Raw genomic sequence first — 21064 nt, 5'->3', positions numbered from 1 at the left:
GCACGGTTGGAGAAGGCCGTTTACTTGGCTGGCCTGGCCCGTGTTGGCTGATCAGGAACAGTTGCGCCCTCTGTTCCGTGCTGTGAGACATGTCGATGCTCATGTTCCCAGGAGGCGATCATCATCTACAGGAGCCTGGTATTGCTTCTGACAATGCCAGCAAGCTGAACAACCCTGCTGCCGAGCGCGACGGGACGCACTCGATAGCTCAGCCTTTATCGGGGATCATCTCGAGTCCTCAAGGGTTAGGCCATCACTATCGAATTGGCGAGCGGGCTGGTAATGTCCGACCCCCTGGGCCGGGGGGAAATGATGCGAGGCTGACGTCGATATTTTTGGCCTGGGCCTGGAGAGTCTCGCTGAGGGACTCTGAGTGGTCACTCTCGCTTACCCTCCTTTTTCCCTCAGTGGTGCATCATCTCCAGGTCTCTCGATTGGAGAAGCGAGGTTACGTGGCGCCATCGCTACCATCTCTGGGGGGGAGCATTTATCGATCCAGCGATGTAACCCCAACCTGCCCTGCCCTGTCCAGCCAGCCAGCCCAGCCCAGCCCAGTTCGATGGGAAGGGGTTTTCGCATTTCTGTCTGTCCTACGGAGTACAGCTGTCTGAGCGGGTTTGCTTTTTGGGGCCTCCCTCCTGTGGACCGAATATTGCCGAGTCTTTCACCCACAACTCACGGGTTGTGGGAGGAAGGACCAACTTGTCCCCTTCATCTTGCAACGTGGTGTTGAGGCTGGCCCATGGACCTCAGTTGTTGCGGAAACCGTTATCCATCCACGAGTGCCACGTGTGGGCTCTGACCAAGGCAGGGCACGCAGAGAACAGGTTGCAACCCTCAGCATTACCTGTTTCTGGCGGCGGTGGTGGTCCTCTACGAGCTGCACGGGAGATCAACTTGCTGGCGAAGTCGGCGATCAGTATCGCGGCTCAATCGCACGTGGTGTTTGCTGGCAAGGTTATAGAGAGCACGGCCCCCTGATGGAGTGATGAGTTGCATATTTGATATGAGTTGCTCATCAAACCGTGCAGCTATCTCCACGTTGGTAACGGTCTATCTGTGGCTCCAAGACAATATTACTGGATCCAAGCGTGCATAACCACGCCAGTCGAGCAAGGACTTGATATTGGGATGCACCTGTCGACAGTTACAGACGTCATGGTTCGGAGGCCAGATGCAGCATTCAGTCAGGAGGTTGTTCGAGATCTCGGGCAATCCACGGAGGGTATTCCCGTGGCTACGGCGGCTGGCTGCCTTGATACTACGTACGTTGTGCTGCTTCGCAATGGCAGGGCTCTATTCGCGCAACTCGCCGGATCTTGCTCGCGGGGGCGGCCGTTCTCGGGCCAAACACGCCCGAGATAGCTTGGCGGTTATGTTGATGCGTCTCGATCCATGATTTACATATGCATTCATTATCGCGACATGGTCAAACAATCGTCAGGGTGCATGGCATGCTGGAGGGGTTGGATGCACGATAATGTCTGACCTCGCCTCGTCCCTCCCGACTCGAGGTCTGTACGAGCGCTCCTCCTCCTGCTCCTCATACAGCAGATTACGAAGGATCAGGGTGTTTCCCGGTGAGGGGTCTGTTGGTTGATCATTGCACGATCGGCACGGCTCCGAGATTGCATGTGCTCGGGTGATGGAGGTTTGCGTCTCTGTTGGCCGCGGAATGCTTGACAGACAGACATGTATGTCTCTCAACTCGAGCTTGCGGCGGACAGGACTGTGGGCAGGGGACGGTCCTGGAGAGCCCCGTGTCAGATCGGCCCGCTGCGGGTCCCAGATATGCGTCGATCGACCACCTGTTGGCGTTTGGCATTCTGGTGATGTCCAGGGTCCAGGTATTGAGGGGTTGGTCACCTTGGTTGTGGTGTTTTGGGTATGTATGCTGGCTGGACTGATGAGGAAGGGATTAGACGCGGAGATTGCCAGGAGCATATCTCCGTATCAAGGCGGAGGGATATCAACATGGTGAGTTCTGCATGTCTGTGACGCCTTGTCGATCGTGGGGGGAAGAGGGGCGCTGTCATTCGAGTGTAATTGCAACAATTGTTCTGCCTGCAGATAACAACAGTAACAGTCGACAACTCGGCCTCAACCTCGGCCTCGGTTGCTGCCTTGGGCGCATATGCATCCAACTACTGCTCGGCTACTGTAGGTGTTTTCGCAAAAGACCAATAAATGCACGTCATTGAGGGATTGATGCCGTGGATAACTCTAGATAGGGCGACCAGTGCCGTTGCAGGACGTTTACCCTACACTCCCGGCCACAACCAACACGGCCCGCGTCATTGTTGACGACCGGACCATGATAGTTTGGAATTAGCATGTTTGACAACGAGGCGGTCAGCAGTCTACGTGAAGGATCGCGATGAATTATGAGGTGTATCGGTGACGTGGTTGGTGATGGCCGCCGAAAGGGCCAAACCTAGCTCTCTAGGACCAGGTCTAAAACCTGCAATAGGGTCACGAGATGGCACGCCCAAGCAAGAGGGATACGCCAGACATGCATACCGTCTCTTTGGGGGTTGGGGTTGGGGTGAGTTGTCGCGCTGACTGACCCCGGCGACTACTGTATCCAGAGCTGCAGTGAGCCGTGCGACTAGCGGCGATCGATGTGATGTTCCTAGCGGTTGAATCTGCAACGGCTTCCGAGAAGAGGAAGCGCGCTTTGTCTTTGTCAAACATCCCAATCAACGGTGTATAACTCAATCGCGGCGTGCAGCGAATGGACGACCGGGGGAGTCATCATTCAGCAACCATGACAACACGGTGCAGCGACATGCTACGATAACTATGCAGCCTCTCTTCAAATCGCGGGGCTCTCTCTCGAGTGAGGGGGTAGGCTGAAGCAGCGGTGATCATGATAAGGCAGAACGAGGTGAGGTATGACAGACACAAGGCGCGTCTGCCTGCCTAATTGTCCTGCGAGATGCCTGCCGCGGCCGAGGCTGAGACGTGAGCTGCTTGCTCGACTGAGAAAGGATCACGTTTCGGAGCGAGCTCGACAAGGTAGACGACGCGATGGATGATGCCATTCCATGGTCCAAGGTCCACGGTCCATGGCCCACGGCCGTCCCGGCCGAGAGGGAGGGGTTGGATGGAGGGGTCGAGTCTCAAGAGAGGGGAAGCACAGTATAACGAAACGTGCCCGCCATGATAATCAGGAGTGGAATATGCAGAGCCCGTAGCGTGCCGCTGTACTGGCGGCGGTGTTGCGTGGTCGGTGGATGCAATTCAGTTGAATGGGGATGCAATTCACATCTTGCTAACGTAAAGGACGGGCATGGAGGGGGAGGCGTGTATCTTGTCCTGCAGTAGCCCACCATCCATGTCATCATGAATGGCCTCACCCATACCCTTTGTCTCCCTCGACTTCGAGGTACAAACGGCCTTTGTACCGGACCATCCCATGAGCCCACGGCTACCTACTCACCGAGTTTGAGAGAGGGGATCGAATCGAAACCCCCTCCCCATGATCCTTGCCTGTCGAGAGCGGTTGCGGGGTTGCTAGTGCTGCGAGCAGCATGTCATCGCTTTCCCGACACGGCAACCCGGGATCTCTGGGTAAATCTGAGCCTCCTCGATACCGCAACTTTCATGTCAGGCGGACAGGGTCAGGCACCAGGGGCAGGGGAGGGGAAGGGATACAGTGACGATGCTGATGTTGATTATGACTCTTTTCACCGATAGTCTGGAAGATGGGGGATCTGGGCAAAACGGCCGATAGCTCGGCGGAGGGCTCGGCACACATTGGGACATGGATATCCAGAGTTGTCGACACGCGTCTGTCTGAAGCGTATCCGTATCCGCCACTGATACATAGGCATACGCATACATAGTATGTTGTCAGCAGTTGACGGCATTTCATCTAATGCCCCATCACCTCATCATATCATCAACGTGATAAGCCTCGGTCGAGCTGTCAAGTCACGCGTAGACTTGCTAGGTGACATCGACTCCCACTCTGGCCTTGTAATTTGCCTAGCGATATCTAATACCCGACCATACATTACATTACATTAATCGTCCGCCGGCGTTGTATCGCATGCTCGGAGCGAGCCATCATTGAAACATTGCAACCTCTCTCCCTGCCGGCCCACGGGGTCTCGACCTCTGCTCTCTCTCTTCTTTGGTCTCACAGCCTCATCGAGTGTGCCATATCGGGCACTTGGCACATCGAGGCTGCTGGTGCCGCAGCAGCTGACACGGCATGAAAGCTGAGCTATGATGACTGCGTTTGCTGGATTCCCAATTCCAACTCAGCCTGCTTTCTTACATGGATGATGGCGACGGGCACCGCTTGGTTCCTGGGCAATGAGTCTTGGCCACGAATTTCGACGTCTTGAGCCATAGATCAAATCGCCTCTGCCTCTGCCAATAATGAACCACCTGGATCACTGACAAGCTGCAGTCTTGATAAACCCATGTATTTGAAACACCTATACATCCACTGCGCTCCCTTTGACAGCCAAGACGCCCGGCCAAGCCATCCCGAGAGACCTTGCAAGCACATCTGACGACGGCGTGGATGCAGCGGAAAAAGCCCAGCCCATCAATAACACGCCCGTGTCCATATTAATGACGTCCAGCAGGGCCAGGGTAGATCCGAAGATACACGAACGATGGAGACGAATTGCGCCATCTACACAAAACACCACCCCCAAAACCCGCACATCTCGAGGGGTTTCCCGTCATATCATTGAGACATCAGACAGAGCCTAGCATCGATAGTGCCCGTCCGGGCCGCCGTGCGCCAATGACAGCTCCGTCAACCATGTCAGGAGAGCCCCAACCGTGTCCTCTCCAGATGGAACCTCGCTCGTACATTACATACAGTAGCCAGGGGCCCAGCCCAGCCTGGAGATCATTGTCGCGTTTGCCAAGCCCTCGCCTAGGTTCACTATCGAAATGTGCCAAATATGGGCGCATCCTGAAATGACGACCGTTCCTGAGATGAATGCCAAGACGCCTCGAGCCTCGATAGTCAACGGTGGTGTCCGAGCGGCCCGGAACAGGTGGACCTTCAGGACAGTCCTCGCCAAATATCTTGGTAGCTTGCAATTGAGTGTCTTGGAGCTAGGCCAAGGCTACAGACCAAGGATCTGGGCGACCTGAACAGCTCAGCCACCGCCCGGCAGGTCGACACCAGGTGCAGCTTCAGGTGCCCGGCTTGCGTTGCGAACCCGTCCATTTCCGGCACCTCGCAGGCACCTCCGAGCCATCCTGGAGAACCGACGGCCGTATCCGTAGCTCCCGTCCACCGGCCCCCGGGTCTCTCGGGCAAGCCCTCGCTGCCTCTGTCACGCCACTACGGGACCCCAGGCTGGCTGAGATGCTGCTCCTCCGAGACAGCAACATGGACGTCGAGCTGGCGTCGGTCATGAAGCCTCCTCCCCGACCGGAATCTGCGTCGACGAGATCCAATTCTCCATCATGGCCTGGCCTTCTGGCCTACCTCTTGCATTCACACCACCGCCACCTGCGGCGTGTTGCACCGGTCTGCCCGTTTCCCTCTTCTTGACGACGAGGCAGAGCACCTGACCATAGATGGCGAACCCGTCATATGACACGTCCAGCGCTAACTTCTTCTTGTCGTCGTTTTCGCCGGCACCATCCTCAGACGAGGCTCCCCGGGCTCTGTGCCGTTTGTGTGGGGGTGCCTCCGTATCAGAGTCGATTTCGATAGCCGACGCTGTTTCATCATCTCCGGATGCCTCAGATTCATCGTCGTCCCGGATAGGTCGCCCTCTTTGGCGCTTGCTCCGCCTTGTTGCCGATTCGACGAGGGGAATATCTGCCAGCCGGACCTCGCTCTCATCTTCTTCCAGGACCGCAGTATGATCCTCCGCGTCGACATCAACGGGGACGCTATCAGTTTCACCGATAAGCTTAGACGAGTTGGATTCCATTCTCGGAGGTAGCTTCTCTCTGAAGTGTTTGGTCTTTGTAATCAAGGAATGCCGTGTGCTCGTCTCTGTCAGGAAGATGGAGACTTCAAAATCGTCTAAGTGAGATTAGTTGAGTGAAAAGGATACAGAGTGGGCTTCATGAGGAGATACCTGAAACCACGACATCCTTGATTCCCTTCTTCTTGCTCTTGCTCTTGCTCTTTTGCCTCTCCTTCTCTTCACGAAGCTTTGGGAGAACCAATGGGCGGATGCTCTCAATCACTTTGGGTAACACTGGGTTGCGAGGATTGAGAAGCCATGACTGAGCCAGGGCGGGATTGTCGAGATAGATTCGGCATTCGAGGACCGAGAACTTTGATATTCTCAGATACCGTCGAACTGGCGCCATTGTGTAGATGAAGAGTGAAGGTTCAAGAGAAACGTGCGTGAAGGATGAACGAGACGATGACGGGAACGTGAAGCGCGAGGCCATAGATTTAGTGATGTAATAGGCGGCAGCCTGCTATAATTCGCTGCCCCAATACGCTAAAAACTCAAAGCTTCCACTGGAACGATGGTGGGCCTTCAGCCTTGCAGCTTGGCTCAAGCGAATGGATGGATCGTCAATTGACTCAAGCGAGTAGCGCCAAAATTCTTCCTCAGCCGCGCCGACTACATTGAATACCTTGTTCTGCGACGAGGCTCGACTCCAGAACTTCCTAATACGTGGGCCGCGACATGGTTCTCGATCGATCATGTCCAAATCCTGGAAGTCGACCTTGAGGCTGCCTCGGTCGAGCTTCCCGTACGTTATCCGAGCGCCTCCTTCTGTTCCATCGTGGAGCTAACAAAGCCGATCTCGCAGTGCTCGTCCGAACCCCACGCTCCTTCAGCAACATCTTCGCCAATGCACCGATGATCTCTACGTCTGGCAGGCCCAGAACCGCTCCGATGAGAAGCCGTTTGTCCTCCACGATGGTCCGCCATACGCCAATGGCAACCTCCATGTCGGCCATGCTCTGAACAAGATCCTCAAGGACATGATTGTGCGGGTCAAGGTGCAGCAAGGGCGAAGGGTGGTATACCGTCCAGGCTGGGACTGCCATGGTCTTCCAATCGAGATGAAGGCTCTTGGTTCAAGTGCTACAAAAGGCTTGACCCCAGTGCAGATCCGGGACACGGCGCGGCGCCTGGCCTCCAAGACAGTCAAGGAACAGATGAAGGGATTCCGAGCCCTTGGGGTCATGTCCGACTGGGAGAAGAAGTGGACTACAATGGACCGAGAGTTTGAAATCCGGCAGTTGCGCGTCTTCCAGAACCTGGTTAGTCGAGGTCTGATCTACCGCAAGCACAAGCCCGTGTTCTGGTCGGCGTCGTCCCAGACTGCGCTTGCAGAGGCCGAGCTCGAATATCGGGATGATCACGTCTCGAAGGCTGCCTACATTAGGTTCCCGATTGTCTCTGACTGGTCTTCGATTCCCGAGCTTGGCAATTTTAAGGGCAAACTATATGCGGCTATCTGGACAACTACTCCTTGGACACTCCCAGCGAATCGTGCTATTGCTGTGCACAACGATCTCACCTACTCGGTCATTCAAGTTGGCTCTGATGGATATCTCATTGCTACTGACCGTGTAGAAGCTATGAGACAGATGATGCCTCCTTTCGAAATCGTGGCTGACTCGATCCGTGGCTCTGACTTGAAAGGTCTCGAGTATCACAACAAGCTGCGGGGTCAGTCTTCTAGCTCACAGCTCATCATCGATGCCGACTTTGTTACTGCTGATTCCGGAACCGGTCTTGTTCATGTTGCTCCTGGACATGGGCAGGAAGATTATGAGGCTTGCGCCAAGTTTGGTATCGAGGCTTTTGCTCCTATCGACGACAGTGGCCACTTCACCAAGGAGGCCTACCCTGATGACCCTGAGAAGCTCACCTCTGCTCCTTCGATTCTTGACGGTGGAAGCCAATCGGTTCTGGACCTGATGAATGATGATGTTCTTGACACACACAAGCTGCGACACAAGTATCCCTACGACTGGCGGACAAAGCGACCTGTTGTCATCCGTGCTACGGCCCAATGGTTTGCTGATGTCGGTAGTATCAAGGAAGATGCTCTTGCGGCGCTCCGAGATGTCCGCTTTGTCCCCGAGGGCGGCCGTGTCCGTCTCGAGAGCTTCGTCAAGGGTCGTAGCGAATGGTGCATTTCTCGTCAACGCTCCTGGGGAGTCCCAATCCCCGCCCTCTACGATGAGAGCGGGAATGCCGTGATGACAACGGAGACAATCGAGCATATCATTTCAGTTATGCAGGAGCGTACCTCTTCTGCTTGGTTCTCTGACAGTCCCGATGACCCGGCTTGGATCCCCCCGACCTTGACTGGCGAATACCGACGAGGCACTGATACTATGGACGTTTGGTTTGACAGCGGAAGTTCCTGGACGGAAACTGAAGGACCTGCCGATGTTTATCTTGAGGGATCTGACCAGCACCGCGGTTGGTTCCAGTCAAGTCTGTTGACTTACGTGGCGTCGCATAAGTCAACAGACAGCACCAGCAAAGTCGTGTCCCCTTTCAAGACTCTGGTTACCCATGGATTTACCCTCGACGGACAGGGCAAGAAGATGTCCAAGTCCCTTGGAAACATGATTGTCCCTGACCAAGTTATGGATGGCAGCCTTCTTGGACCTGTCAAGGCAAAGGGCAAGGGCAAGGGCGGCCAGCGGTTTGATGGCCTCGGCCCCGATGCTGTTCGTCTGTGGGCAGCGAGTGCCGATTTCACCACAGATGTACTCATCGGACAGACAATCCTCCAGCCCATTCACACTGCATTGATCAAGTACCGAACCATCATCAAGATGCTTCTGGGTTCGCTCAACCAAGAAGCCCGGCAGAGCCAATTGACGAAACTAGATCAAATTGCGCTGGTTCAGCTCTCGGATACTATGTCCCAAGTCATGGAGTCCTACGACAACTACGAGTTCCACAGAGCGACCGGCTTGATTAACCGCTGGGTCGCGACAGACCTTTCCGCGTTCTACCTGGAGGCCCTCAAGGACCGTCTTTACTGTGGCGATGGAGGTGGCATTTTGGAACCCGTCTTTATCGGATTTTTGCGCATGCTGGCACCGATCACTCCTCTACTGGTTGAAGAAGCGTGGTCGCATCGGCCAGCGTGGATGGCGGAAGACACGTAAGTCGTCAATGCGCGGCAATGCAAAGGCCGATATGCTGACAACAAGACTAGATCCCTGGAGAACCCGGCACGACAGCTGTACAGCTCTCCCCTAGTTGACCCTCTCCGCTTCACAATTCCACAAGACGTGTTGCGCAATGATACAGCCATCATCTCGGAGGTGCACAGCGCCGTCAAGGCGACTCTGGAGCAGGCTCGGGCCGACAAGGTACTTGGTAGTTCCCTCCAGTGCTCGGTCAACCTGGTGGTGGAGGAGGGCAAGACCTTGGCCGTTCTTGGACGGTACCTGGATGAGCTGGAGACCATGTTTGTGGTGTCATCCGTTGAGGTGAACCAGCCCGTCTCTGAGAATGCAGACTGGTCTTACTCGCAAGAGTTTGAGATCCAGGACGCCAAAGTCAAGGTGCACGTGCAGCCGCCAAAGCAAGAGAAGTGCTCTCGGTGCTGGCGATATGTGGCGCCGGCCGAAGACGCCTTGTGTGGCAGATGCGAGCATGTTGTTGGCGGGCTGCCAGCCTCGGCCTGAAGCGAGGAAGAGAAGGATAGACGGTGATGATGACGACCATGGCGGTGTATACCGCACAATCTCCCGAACACATGTACTTTATTTGTAAGCTAGTACCTAGAGAGAAGGGCTGTAGCTATTCCTAGAACCGAGGCGCAAGTTGGCGGGCTTGGATGGATAGACAGAGTGTAACAATGAGAACCTACACGAGACACCACTTACTACCAAGACATCGGAACACGGGTCAACGGCCTAGCCACGAGCCCGATAGGTGAGTCAAAATGCCCAGTCGCATGACTTTATTGATCAGATCCATCGGGCTGCCCCTGAAACCCCGCCTCGTTCAGCAACTGAGACGTTGGAGTTCAGCTCGAGGCTGGAGTGGACGTGTCGTGGTGGTGCGTTGTTTCTTTCATGTGATCCATGGCGATCGGGGGTTCGGGCTGGAGTCTTCCCGGTACTTGGATTTGCGTGACGGAAGCTCCAAAAGCGTTGTACCTTACATCGTGGCTGCCACCCAAAGACATGTGTGCGTCACTGCCCGCCACGGCCGTGCCTAGGAAGAGAAGCTGAGAGGTGGGAGAGGCGTAAACTGGCGCACCCAGGCCCTGTAACCGGGGGTTGAGGGTCCTGTCCTGTCCTGTAGCGCTCCCGTGACGTGCTGGGACCCTCCAACCTAAATGGAAGTCAGTTCTTAGAACAAGGCAGGGGCTGTCGCTGTCGCCGCCGCATGGAGTAACTGGAGAACATCCAATCCTTTATGCTCTGCAGATGCAACGACACAACTACACAAAAAATTCACTCGCATCGTGTACTGTATCCATTCATCCTCTGCGGAGCGCCATGAGCTCTTGAAGGCGGTCTTTTCCGCTGGGCTGGCGACAATATCCACTGCAATACCTATCTACCTACGCTATTCTCGCCTACCTGTCGCTCCAACTACTAGCCCGGGGCCGACCTCGAGGCCGTCGTCACCAAGGACAACAGCTTCGACTGGGATCTCGGACTCCGATCGACCAGGACCCTTGGAGGAAAAAATGCTGCACTGCTCTATCCATCAACACTGACGACAGACCCCCCGCCTCTCTTCCGAGCTGAGCGTCGGCGTGGTATGTGATAGCACAGCGCAATGGCGGACCTGCGTGCTCCGTCGTCCCTGAGCGCCTACGGGAGACGATCTGGCCCGGTGACGCCAGAGTATCCCACGAGGTTCAGCTACGACACCGCCGAAAGGGGCGAGGCCAGCATCGGCGCCCTCCTCAGCGCCCCTATATCGCCCGAACGACCCCTCGCCTTCTCTGACGACGAGCTTCTCCCCCGATTCAATCCCAGATCCCGCGGCGCCGCCAATGCGAGCAGCGCCCTCCAAGCCGGCCGGCCGAAGAGAAACCGATCACGGCGAACACACAAGCCGCAGACGAGCGGCGCCTTCTTACTTCAGGATGCCGTCGTTGGCGACGATGACTCGTCCAACCAGCGGCGCGGGCCCCGAAACACCTCGCAGCAAAAGGGAAAGGACCTTTTGGAGCCGTACTCCTCCAGCGTCCCTCGCGAATTCGGGCTCGGCATCGGCTCCGGTGGCGGTAATCGAGCTCGGGTTGTATCACCGGATTCATCTCAGGAGGAGCTCTTTGTTAACAAGCGACATGACGGCCATCGACGAGGCCGTAGACCAGCGGCTGCGCAGCAGGGCGCTGCGCTCGATGTCGATTCTACCCAGATTGTCAATATGGCCTTGAATCTGAGTGAATCCCGCCGTATAGCTTCGCGGCGCAACCACAGCCGCGCGAACCCACCTCGTTTGGCACCCGTTCAAGACAATCAGGCTGGTAGCAATCTCAGAGCCCATCTGCAGCAACAGCGGAAAACAAGCCGGGGCATATCGCCGATGCCAAACCAGTCTCTGCCAAACCAAGCTCTTACACCACGACTTGCTGGCGTGAGGTCTAGCAGTCCTCTCCGCTCTTTTGAAACCACCACCGACGCCCCATACCGTTACCACTTCTCTACCTCAACACTAGCAAGAGCGCAGAAGGCCAGGGAACACCTCGAGCTCATGGCCCAATATCGGCACTTGCTGGCTGTTCTTCCTCCTCTCAAGATGGGTTATGACAGGCCTGCAGGGGCGAGCCCACCGGGTTCACCAACAACTGAGAGAAAGATGATGTCGTTCGGCAGCAGAGAATTCATGATTCCTCTTGGGCGAGAGTACAACCCTCTGCAGTACATTCGAAACCGAAAAGTTCGAGCGCGTGAAAGGATGGTCATCGATGGCGAGAAGCAGGGATTTGCCGATGTCGAATCGGTCAAGGATTGGGTCAATGAGGCAGCAGATCGAGCAGCAAGAGACCTCCTTTCCAATGACACCCCTGCGCTGCCTCCCTTCCCAGGTGCTGAGGACATTGATCCGCAGATGGCATCGGACTCTGTTGCGCAGGCCGCTCTTCGCGTTAGACGCCCCAGAGTGGATTGGTTCATTGAGCCATGCGATTTGATTGCAGATGCTTACTGGCTAGAACAAGACCATCACAAGCAGCTCATTGAGGACAGATTCTTGGGCAAGATATACCCACAGACAGCTGACATCAGCCGCCCAATGTCAAGACAGACCGATGAATTGGGGACGGGTGTGTCGCCTTTCGTCACCAAGACACTCGAGGATGCGGACGCGAGTTCAGACAAGCCCCTCAAGATCGATACAGACACTTCCGAAACGGGCCACCGAGGCCGTACGAAGCAAAAGCTGCACGACATGGGATCATTTCATCGACATACGAGCTCGACTCACAATCACCATGATTTCTTGCGAAGGAGACGTGGCTCCTTGTCTGACTCTGGTAGTGAGGACGAAGTGAAGAGCGAGGGAAGGATTCGACGGCCGCGCCGGGCAGGGACAATATCCAGTCGCGACAACGAACTTTTGGAGAAGCAGATGCTGGAGATGATCGCCCGAGAGACGAGACAGCAGAGGCTTTCCCATGTTCAGGAAACCGAGGCAGAGCATATGCAAGCTGATGGTTCTGCATTCCCCGAGCATGTCCTCCCCCTGAAATCGCCTGGTCTCCGGAAGTGGTCTATAACAGAGCCTAGCGACTCGGACCCTCGCCTTGTGCAGGACAAAGGCGTGGTAGAGTCTTCGTCTCGGCCACATCTGGGGAGATACACAGGAGGAGGAGGGTCTAAGCGTGGAAAACACCATGTGGAAGACATCGACTCTCCTCAGCCAATGTCTCCTGAACTCATGCCGCAGCAAAGTCTGTCAGCACCGCCAACTGGGTTGGAACTCTCTGCTCCATCCAGTCGATCCTCATCTCCATCAAGGAACCCCTTCACCAAGGTCAAGCAAATATTCCGAGACAAGAGTCGTGAAGAAGACGATGAACAACCTGTCGACACCGAATCGTCTAGCCGCCGGCCGTCTATACCTGAACCTGCCTCACCTACTGAGACAAAGCCACTTGAGCGACACCCGTCCAACTCGCGACAAAACTATGAGGGCCACAAGTATCAGCGCAGCGTGGGCAGTATCAGGCCAAGGGGCGACGATCAGGTTGGTCTTCGAGGAATCTTCAAGGGGCCTCGGATCGATACTGTAATCCGAGGCGGCGTTTCAAGGCTGGGCGATATGCTATGGAAACGGGATATGCCCTTGGATCCGTCGACCGAGGCTTTCTCTGCCGATGAATCGGATAATGACCAATCCAAGGGAAGAGCACGGTTATCTCTCACTCTGTCCCGGTCGAATTCAAGGCGAAACAAGCCCGAATCTCAGCCGGGACCGAAACACTTCTTGGACACTATGCCATCGTTCCAACCCATTGCAGACACACGCGCCCAGTCAGGACTGCCGGACAACCACAAATCATCATCGACTGATATGAAGAAGCTGAATGAAGCTAAGCCTCGCGGTCTTGTCCTTAGGCCACCAAAGCTTGATGTGCCTGATGATACGGACCCGCGAAAAGTCGAAGAGGTTCCTGCCGAGCCTGAGATGTCGGAAGAAGAATCGTGCCGTGAGAGCGCCAGGGCTACCGAGAAGAACACTGATGAGGTTGGACCCATGGTTAGGTTTGATGAGCCTGACAACTTCAAGGCTAGAAAGTGGTCCATCGCGAACCAAGCCCTTCCCCAAGAGGGACACCTCTCCAAGAGAGAGATTGCCCGACTACGAACGCTTATTCTTACGTCTGGCATCAAGGCTATGGAGATCTCCCGCCGTGCTCAAGAGCCCAAGAGGCCCCTTGGCAAGGATAGCTTCACGACGCTTGGCTGCTCATCTCAGTCGAATGTTCCAAGCGTGCCGTGGGTTGAGATTGCTAAGCTGACTCCCAAGAAGTCACTGCCATCTGATGACCCGATACCTTACTGTGATCACTTTCCCCTGGCGAGCCGCACGCTGGGAGTCGCCATCCAGACTTCAATGGAGCAATGGCAGACTGCGGCAGATCGGTTTACAGGCCAGACTCGTCCAAAGCTGGAAGAGCGCATCTGGTGTGTCCGCTCTCGTATCGCAGATGAGTTGTCGGGCATGACGGGCGAGGGTGCAGACCAAGCTGACGAGACGGGCAAGGACCTTGCTCTGGGCCAACTCCTCAAGGTCAAGCACGTCCTCGACCTGATCGAGAAGATGATGCGCAACAGACGCAGAAGGTTTAGATGGCTCCGCCGAGGCATGTGGTCCGTTGTCGAGTGGGTGCTCGTCGGCTTCATGTGGTACGTCTGGTTCGTCGTCACCATCTTTAGAATCGTTCTGGGCCTCGGACAAGGCGTGTGGGGAGGCATCAGGTGGCTCCTGTGGCTATAGACGAAGGATGAAAGAGGGGGAAGAAGAGAAGACGAGAAAGCCACGTACACGACACAACAAAAAAAGACTGGAGTTTGGAAGAGGGGAGTCGGTGCAGGAGGGGAGTTTTCAACACGGGGCGTTGGATGGTACAAGAGGTTACCACCACATCATTTCACATCCACACATTCTCATCATTACCATTATCACTCTATCCTTTTACTACCTATCCTTGCCCCCACATTTTTTCTTCTTGTTTGGACACACGGCAAAGTCCGATATTGATACCCCTTTTCTTCCACGATGAGGGCAGCAGCATGGCGCGGCGCAGTTGGGGGTGCCTTTGGGTGTTGTTGCGATCGACGATAGTGGCAGCGAGTGGCAGCATATAGCCTCGGAGTGTACGACCTTTTCTTGTGCTTAAGCGACCTTTGTTTTGTTTCTCGTTCTTCCTTTTAATCATCATCTCTGTAACTATGTAACCTAAGCTAATACCAAAGACAAAACACCGTCTTTTACACACTCTCTTTCAGCACTGTCTTCTTTTGTCTCCCTCTCTCCTGTATCCCTATATATATTCACATCCCATATTACAACAACAGAAAAGTGTGTAGGATAAAAAGCCATGGCGACAACTAATCCATCATTACAACAACTAAGAAACTCTCCTTCTCTGGAAGCTGGTCTCGAAAAATGGCAGGGTTCCATAGTCCCTGGTTTGAAAAACAATTGAAACTGAACCGAACCACTTCGCCAGCAAATGACGCACTCCTTAGATAAAAACACCGTTTGCACCGCCCCCTTTTGATTTATTCGATCCTCTTCTTGCCCTCCTCCGCGTTGAGGTACCGTGCCGTGCTGAGACCCCTCTCGTGCTTGGCCACATAAGGTCCAATGACAGCGTCCTTGCGTGCCTTGGCATAGTGCTCGTTGTAACCCTCCACGGCGTATGGTCGGGGGTTGAGACGGGGCCAGTTGACCTTGGGGGAAGTTAGTTACTGCTTGGCAAAGAGCATGGACGACAAGACTTACATAGAGCATGCCGTGGCTCCAAACGAAGCTAAAGGTCCAGAGTGCGACAATGGACCAGAAGAAAAGGAAGATACGCATGGGCAGGACGCTCGCGTCCGGAGCCCGGCGGGTGAAGAGACCGACAAAAATAATAAATGTGCTGAATGCAAGAATATAGGGAATTGCCTGGATGAGGATGGGACGGCGGTCAGTGAAGACAAGAGTGGTGCCAATGTTGGTGGAGCCAGGCCTGTAGGCTCCGAGGAAAAGATCGAAAGAGTCCTGTCGAGGACCATCAAGGAAGTTGTTACGGAAGTAACGCGTGATGCCGATGCGGGCATCCTGGAGGGCACCGACCTTGGTTCGGTTGCCGGTTCGGGTCACGTCTGTCTTCATGGCGCCGGTGCCGGCGTAGGCGGTGGAGATGACATCGGCGTTGTCGGCCCAGATGTTGCGGAAGATATCCTCAAAGGCAGCGTCCTCGTCACGGAACGAGGCGCCCCGAGGCATGAAGCCAACATCCTCAAAGATGCGGTCAAGGGTGTGGCGGGCGAACATGCTCTGGACCACGTTGGTTCGGTCGAGACAGTCCATGCAGTTGGTGCGCATGACACTGGTCTGGTACTTGCGAGCATCGAGGTTACCGTCGATGCTAGATGGCGTGTCGACGGCCCGGAAGTAGCCTTGCTTGTCGAGGGCATCGGCCAACTTCTCGATGAGGGCATATGCCTTGTGCATCTTCATGCCCTTGGTCTCGCTGTGGTAGTCAAAGTAGACGTAGTGCAACCGGTCAAACTCCTGGCGGTTACCCTCGGGCTGTATGGTGGTGAACTTCTCCTCGGTGAGGAGGTCGGCCTCGTGTAGCTCCTTGGGGGAAGACATGAGCTTCTCAACCATCTTCTCGTACGAGTCCTTGACCCGACGTTCACGGCCCTTCTGGTTGACGAGGTTGATGAGGTAGTTGTCACCATACAAGCGGATCTGCTCGTCAAAGTGCTTCTGAGAGGCTGAGAGAGCTGCATCGATACCCCGGATCTGGAGCTTGGGAACGTATCGCAGGCTGTTGATCTCTGCCCAAAAGGTAGGAACACTTCCGCGGGTCTGGACGTAGGAGAAGATCTGCATCTCTTGGCCAGCGCCAGCACCGTACTTGCCACTCTGCATGTCTGAGCTGCCTGCATATCCACCGAGTCCACTGTTGCTGTCATTGAGAATGATAATCTGCTCCGTCTCGTTGTAGTTGGCAACATGTCCTTCCTCATCTACACCGCGTGTAAAATATCTTGTGCCGCCTCGGTGGCGTGAGCGTCGAGAGATGAGCACCATAGTCAGAGGGTTGCTCTTGAAGGTGGTGGGCTTGATCTCGAGCATGCCGAATATGCATGGTAGGATGAAAGGGTCGATGGCCGGTTGCGCACCGGGTTGGGACCGGGCGCCATTGTTACGGAACTCGATCAGGTCGCTCTGGAGATACTTGTTGAAGAAGAAGCGGTCATCGGCCCGCATCCACAAGGGCTTGGAGGTGTCGGCGAGGGACTGGCGCTGGAAGGAGTTGGTAAGGTCGATAGAGTAGGAAAAGTACATGGGCCCGGAGGCAAGGAATGTCTTGAGGAGCTCGATGAAGACGTCCTCGTCGGGGTCATGGATCAACCGCTCGCGCATGGGTAGAATCTCGGTGGCAGCGACCTTGTAGACCATGTGGCCCTTGAGGCGGCCCATGGGCTGAGCCTTTGTGATGAAGATGACATATTTGTCTTGATATGGTCAGCGTTGTTGCACCAGCCAGCACCAGCTAGGGTTATCCAAGCGGTTGGCGCAGCAGAGACGAACCAAGTCGGAGCTGGATAATTCCCAGAATACCGGCAATACTGGAGACACGAGTCGTTCGCTTGCCTGACGCGGCGCCGCCTGGGCTCAGACGAAGATCGCCAGTAGGCCGGTCGATGACGAGGGCAGGCGCATCGGGGGACGAGGGCGAGGCGAAGGTGTACGAGTCGTTGGAAACCTTGACATTGATGTCGCGATAGGGGAGTTTGGAGGCGTGGAGTTGTGCCATCATGGGCGGTGTGGTCAAGCTTCCGGGAGCTTGGTCGACGGAGCTTGAATTAAGTTGAAGGTCAGGAACGGCCGGAAAGCTTGTGGAATTAAAGTGCAAGCCGGGGACTGGGGAGTGGCCAGATCGGCGACTTGTCTGCCCTTGAAGGCTAAGAAGGAAGGGAAGGGCCTGAGAAAAGGGACTCGACGCGAGGGATGGGCCGAGATGATTGATTAGAACAGAAGCTCAAGACGGCGTGAGCCATGAGGCCAGCGAAGCTAGGGCACAGCCACATGGATAAGGGAAGCCAAGAGTGCTTGTGGCGCACCGCTCTAATGATGCACGTCACAAGGATGAGGCTTGTGAATGGCCTGTGAAAAGGGTGGAGAGCCCGAGGTACTTGCTAGTCCCGCCATGACGCCCCAGACATCCAGGTACCATCCTCTTTGTGAGGTCAGATTGCGCGTGCTTGCGTGCGTAGGTGCTCCAGCGACAGAGTACGTACCCCTTCTCGGACCCTCAAGACCCCGTCCAGGCCGTCCCGCCGTATCCTACAGTGGCACAGCCGCTAGAAAAAGGGCCTGCCTGGCACCCTGACGTGTGCCTCGTGAGTCTCCAGCCAGTCACGACCAAGGCAGCCGCTCTAGTCGGGTCCCTCTTCTCAAGGCCGTCGCCATCCCAAACCAACTTAGAGCCCATCTCTTCGCACTCGCCTCTCACCTTTCAGCCTCCCGTCGACTCTTCCTCTCTCCATCTCTTTGCCCGGTTGTCCACTGCTGCAGTTATCCATCCTATATCGACGCTTTCGCTGTCCCTGCGCATCCCACGGCCGAGTTCTTGATACGCTGCCCAACCCGACGTCGCTCCACGCCGTTGTCTAGGACACGTCCGACTGCCTGCCCCAACCCCCAGTACCAGCAGTCATACCGCCACTACCGCCGGCCTTCGCTGAAGCTCCTCCGTGCACTCTCATCTCGACACAACATCCCCGTCTTCCAATATGGCTTCCCGAGCACCTCCCGCTGGCGCCCGCGGCACCAACACCCGTTTCGCGCAATTCAAGCTGGTTCTTCTGGGTATGTGACGTCCCAGCCACTCTTCTAATTCGTCAGCCCGGTTCATTAGTCGCTAACCACTGTTGCAGGCGAGTCTGCCGTTGGAAAGGTATATCACAGCGATGGCCTCCACCATGATTCTATACTGACATATCTGTTCAGAGCTCAATAGTTTTGCGATTTGTCAAGGTAAAAGCGACTTGATCCCCACGTCACTGTGCTCGGAACTCATACATATACCCTCTAGGACCAATTCGATTCTTATCGCGAGTCTACTATCGGCGCTGCTTTCCTCACCCAAACCATTTCGCTCGACGAGAACACCACTGTCAAGTTCGAGATCTGGGATACGGCCGGTCAGGAGCGCTACAAGTCGCTGGCTCCCATGTACTACCGAAACGCCAACTGCGCTGTTGTTGTCTACGACATCACCCAATCCGTATGCCCAACCCCAGGCTGAACCGGTCCCCTCAGCAACATGCTAAACTCGTACCAGGCATCACTAGACAAGGCAAAGGCGTGGGTCAAGGAACTCCAACGCCAGGCCAACGAGAACATCATCATCGCTCTTGCAGGAAACAAGCTGGATTTGGTCACGGAGCAACCCGATAAGCGTGCAATCCCCACAGCCGACGCCGAGGCCTACGCCCGCGAGGCTGGCCTCCTCTTCTTCGAGACGTCGGCCAAGACAGCCGAGAACGTTGCGAACCTCTTCACAGCCATCGCCAAGAAGCTTCCCCTGGACCAGGCCGGACCCCGACACGCTCGACCGGGCCAACGACCAGGAGTCAGTCTGGCTCCTGAGAATTCCAACACCAACATCAGCGGACCCTGCGCCTGCTAAATCCCATTCCGAGTTTGAGTCATCGAGATTAGAGGCAACCTTTCACTACGCTCCCGCGAATTCACCACACAAGAGAGCTCGGCGCGGGTACATGCATAGCAGGTGTCATTCACAGGCTCCGATCCGAGTTGCTTAATGAGCTGGGGCGCGTCACATACTTACTGGAGTCTTTGGGTTTGGAGGGAATCAGTTCAGTCCATACTTTTTAATACCGAACTTGAATTTTGTCGCGCGGTGGTTTAGGTGGTTCTCGAGTGCTTACCGCTGCCCCAGTTCAGCACTTTGGGCGCCACGGAGAGAGATAGAGTGGTTTGCGGGATGAATGAGCAGGAGAGTTTGTACAAGGCGCTCTGTAGCATTTCCCTATTGTATTTTCAGCGTCTGAATAGATCGCTGTTAGATCAAGGTGAACTGAAGCCATTTGATGACGAGTGACTGCTTCGTGAAGTGCCGAGAAACCCAAGACAACATGACGCGGGGTAAGTACCAGGCAGCTGCATTTGATATCAGGCATCACTCGGTTGAGGCCGACAACATCCTTTAAACACTAGGTTGTATCTCAATATGTATTGTGACGTGGTTGACATAGAAATAGGTCATTAGGATCTCGGCCTCGCTCACATGCGATAGTGCCACTACCGGCTCGACTACATGTTGGTATAACAGCCTTGAAGATATGAATTACGAAGGGAAAATACCGGAAAATGAGACGAACTTTAACCGCATGTAAATAATCCATATTTAAGCCAATTCCTATCGTAATGGTATATTTTCATGTTCCGCTATCCAACTGCCATTATCAGTATCAGTATCAGTATCATTCTAGTTGCGTCACCCGGTTCCTGCCGCTCGGGCATGTTAGCGGATCCGGAGCTGGCTTTAGCCGAACTTTTACCCTGAGCGTTTTTGAAGCTGCTCTCAACTCCATCTAACCGAATTCAACCCGCATCGCGAACCGCGCCCTGTTCGCCATTGCATTCCCTCATGTTGCGAACTTCGCTTCGGTCTGTGAGGGTGCTCGGTGGTAGGCCCTCCGTGGCCGCTGCCGCCCGCCAATGGCCCATTGCGGCCTCGCGGCGCGCTCCCCTCGTCGGCCAGGTAAGCTTGCCCTTCAGACGTCACCAACGGATGCCGGGAAAGACTAACCTCATCTCTCCAGCGTCACTATGCTGTCGACAAGAAGCCCGAGTCCGAATCCTCCCCCGTCCTGCCGAACACCCAGTCTGTCGCCTCTGACAAGATCCACGAGACCACCATTGACGATGTCGGAGAGACCAAGGCCGCTACTGTAGACGCTCCCAAGACGACGACTCCTCCCCCTCCCCCTCCCCCAGCTCCCAAGAAGAAGGGATTCTTCCGCAGACTCAGGAACTTTGTGTTTACTCTGTTCGTCCTTGGTGCCGTCGGCTTCGCCGGAGGTGTCTGGTATTCTCGTATCAGCGACAACTTCCACGACTTCTTTACTGGATACGTCCCATTTGGCGAGCAGGCCGTACTTTACCTCGAGGAGATGGAGTACAAGAAGAGGTTCCCCAACAGCGCCACCAGTGCCAAGTCTCGAGATGCGGATGGTGCCGTCAGAATCCCCGCCCAGAGCGGTGCCTCGTGGAGGGTGGCCGATGGTACTCGACGATCCAGCGCTGGCCCCGTTCCTGCGAAGCAGGAGGAGCCCAAGGCTGAGGCCCCCAAGCCCAAGGCTGCTGAGCCGAAAACCTACTGCTAAGGTTGTTGAGAAGCC

The 21064-nt window shown here is 55.4% G+C and overlaps 6 protein-coding genes across 6 annotated transcripts; 4 read left to right on the top strand and 2 right to left on the bottom strand.

Moving 5' to 3' along the window:
- Positions 1 to 5387: 5387 nt before the first annotated feature.
- On the bottom strand, positions 5388 to 6306 carry MRS44_001536 (uncharacterized protein; the record flags this gene model as incomplete). Its single annotated transcript, XM_046280632.2, has 2 exons — positions 5388 to 6013; positions 6069 to 6306. The coding sequence occupies 2 exons, from the start codon at positions 6304 to 6306 to the stop codon at positions 5388 to 5390; spliced, it is 864 nt and encodes a 287-aa protein (XP_046138192.2).
- A 346-nt stretch (positions 6307 to 6652) lies between these two features.
- On the top strand, positions 6653 to 9619 carry MRS44_001535 (uncharacterized protein; the record flags this gene model as incomplete). The annotated part of the gene is made up of 3 exons (XM_046282559.2): positions 6653 to 6702; positions 6763 to 9090; positions 9145 to 9619. The coding sequence occupies 3 exons, from the start codon at positions 6653 to 6655 to the stop codon at positions 9617 to 9619; spliced, it is 2853 nt and encodes a 950-aa protein (XP_046138193.1).
- A 1108-nt stretch (positions 9620 to 10727) lies between these two features.
- MRS44_001534 (uncharacterized protein) lies at positions 10728 to 14402 on the top strand (the record flags this gene model as incomplete). Its single annotated transcript, XM_046267320.2, has 1 exon — positions 10728 to 14402. The coding sequence occupies one exon, from the start codon at positions 10728 to 10730 to the stop codon at positions 14400 to 14402; it is 3675 nt and encodes a 1224-aa protein (XP_046138194.1).
- A 788-nt stretch (positions 14403 to 15190) lies between these two features.
- Positions 15191 to 17448, bottom strand: MRS44_001533 (uncharacterized protein; the record flags this gene model as incomplete). The annotated part of the gene is made up of 3 exons (XM_046267319.2): positions 15191 to 15361; positions 15414 to 17146; positions 17223 to 17448. The coding sequence occupies 3 exons, from the start codon at positions 17446 to 17448 to the stop codon at positions 15191 to 15193; spliced, it is 2130 nt and encodes a 709-aa protein (XP_046138195.2).
- Positions 17449 to 18427: 979 nt separating this feature from the next.
- On the top strand, positions 18428 to 19326 carry MRS44_001532 (uncharacterized protein; the record flags this gene model as incomplete). Its single annotated transcript, XM_046280633.2, has 5 exons — positions 18428 to 18503; positions 18572 to 18591; positions 18645 to 18671; positions 18730 to 18921; positions 18979 to 19326. The coding sequence occupies 5 exons, from the start codon at positions 18428 to 18430 to the stop codon at positions 19324 to 19326; spliced, it is 663 nt and encodes a 220-aa protein (XP_046138196.1).
- Positions 19327 to 20310: 984 nt separating this feature from the next.
- On the top strand, positions 20311 to 21049 carry MRS44_001531 (uncharacterized protein; the record flags this gene model as incomplete). Its single annotated transcript, XM_065623735.1, has 2 exons — positions 20311 to 20424; positions 20486 to 21049. 2 exons carry the CDS (start codon positions 20311 to 20313, stop codon positions 21047 to 21049), a joined length of 678 nt encoding a protein of 225 aa, XP_065480161.1.
- Positions 21050 to 21064: the final 15 nt, after the last annotated feature.

Source organism: Fusarium solani (genome assembly GCF_023522795.1).
Source record: "Fusarium solani strain SB1 chromosome Unknown bctg00000000, whole genome shotgun sequence".
Taxonomy (NCBI): Eukaryota; Fungi; Ascomycota; class Sordariomycetes; order Hypocreales; family Nectriaceae; genus Fusarium; species Fusarium solani.
This window is presented reverse-complemented; position numbering and strand designations above follow the sequence as displayed.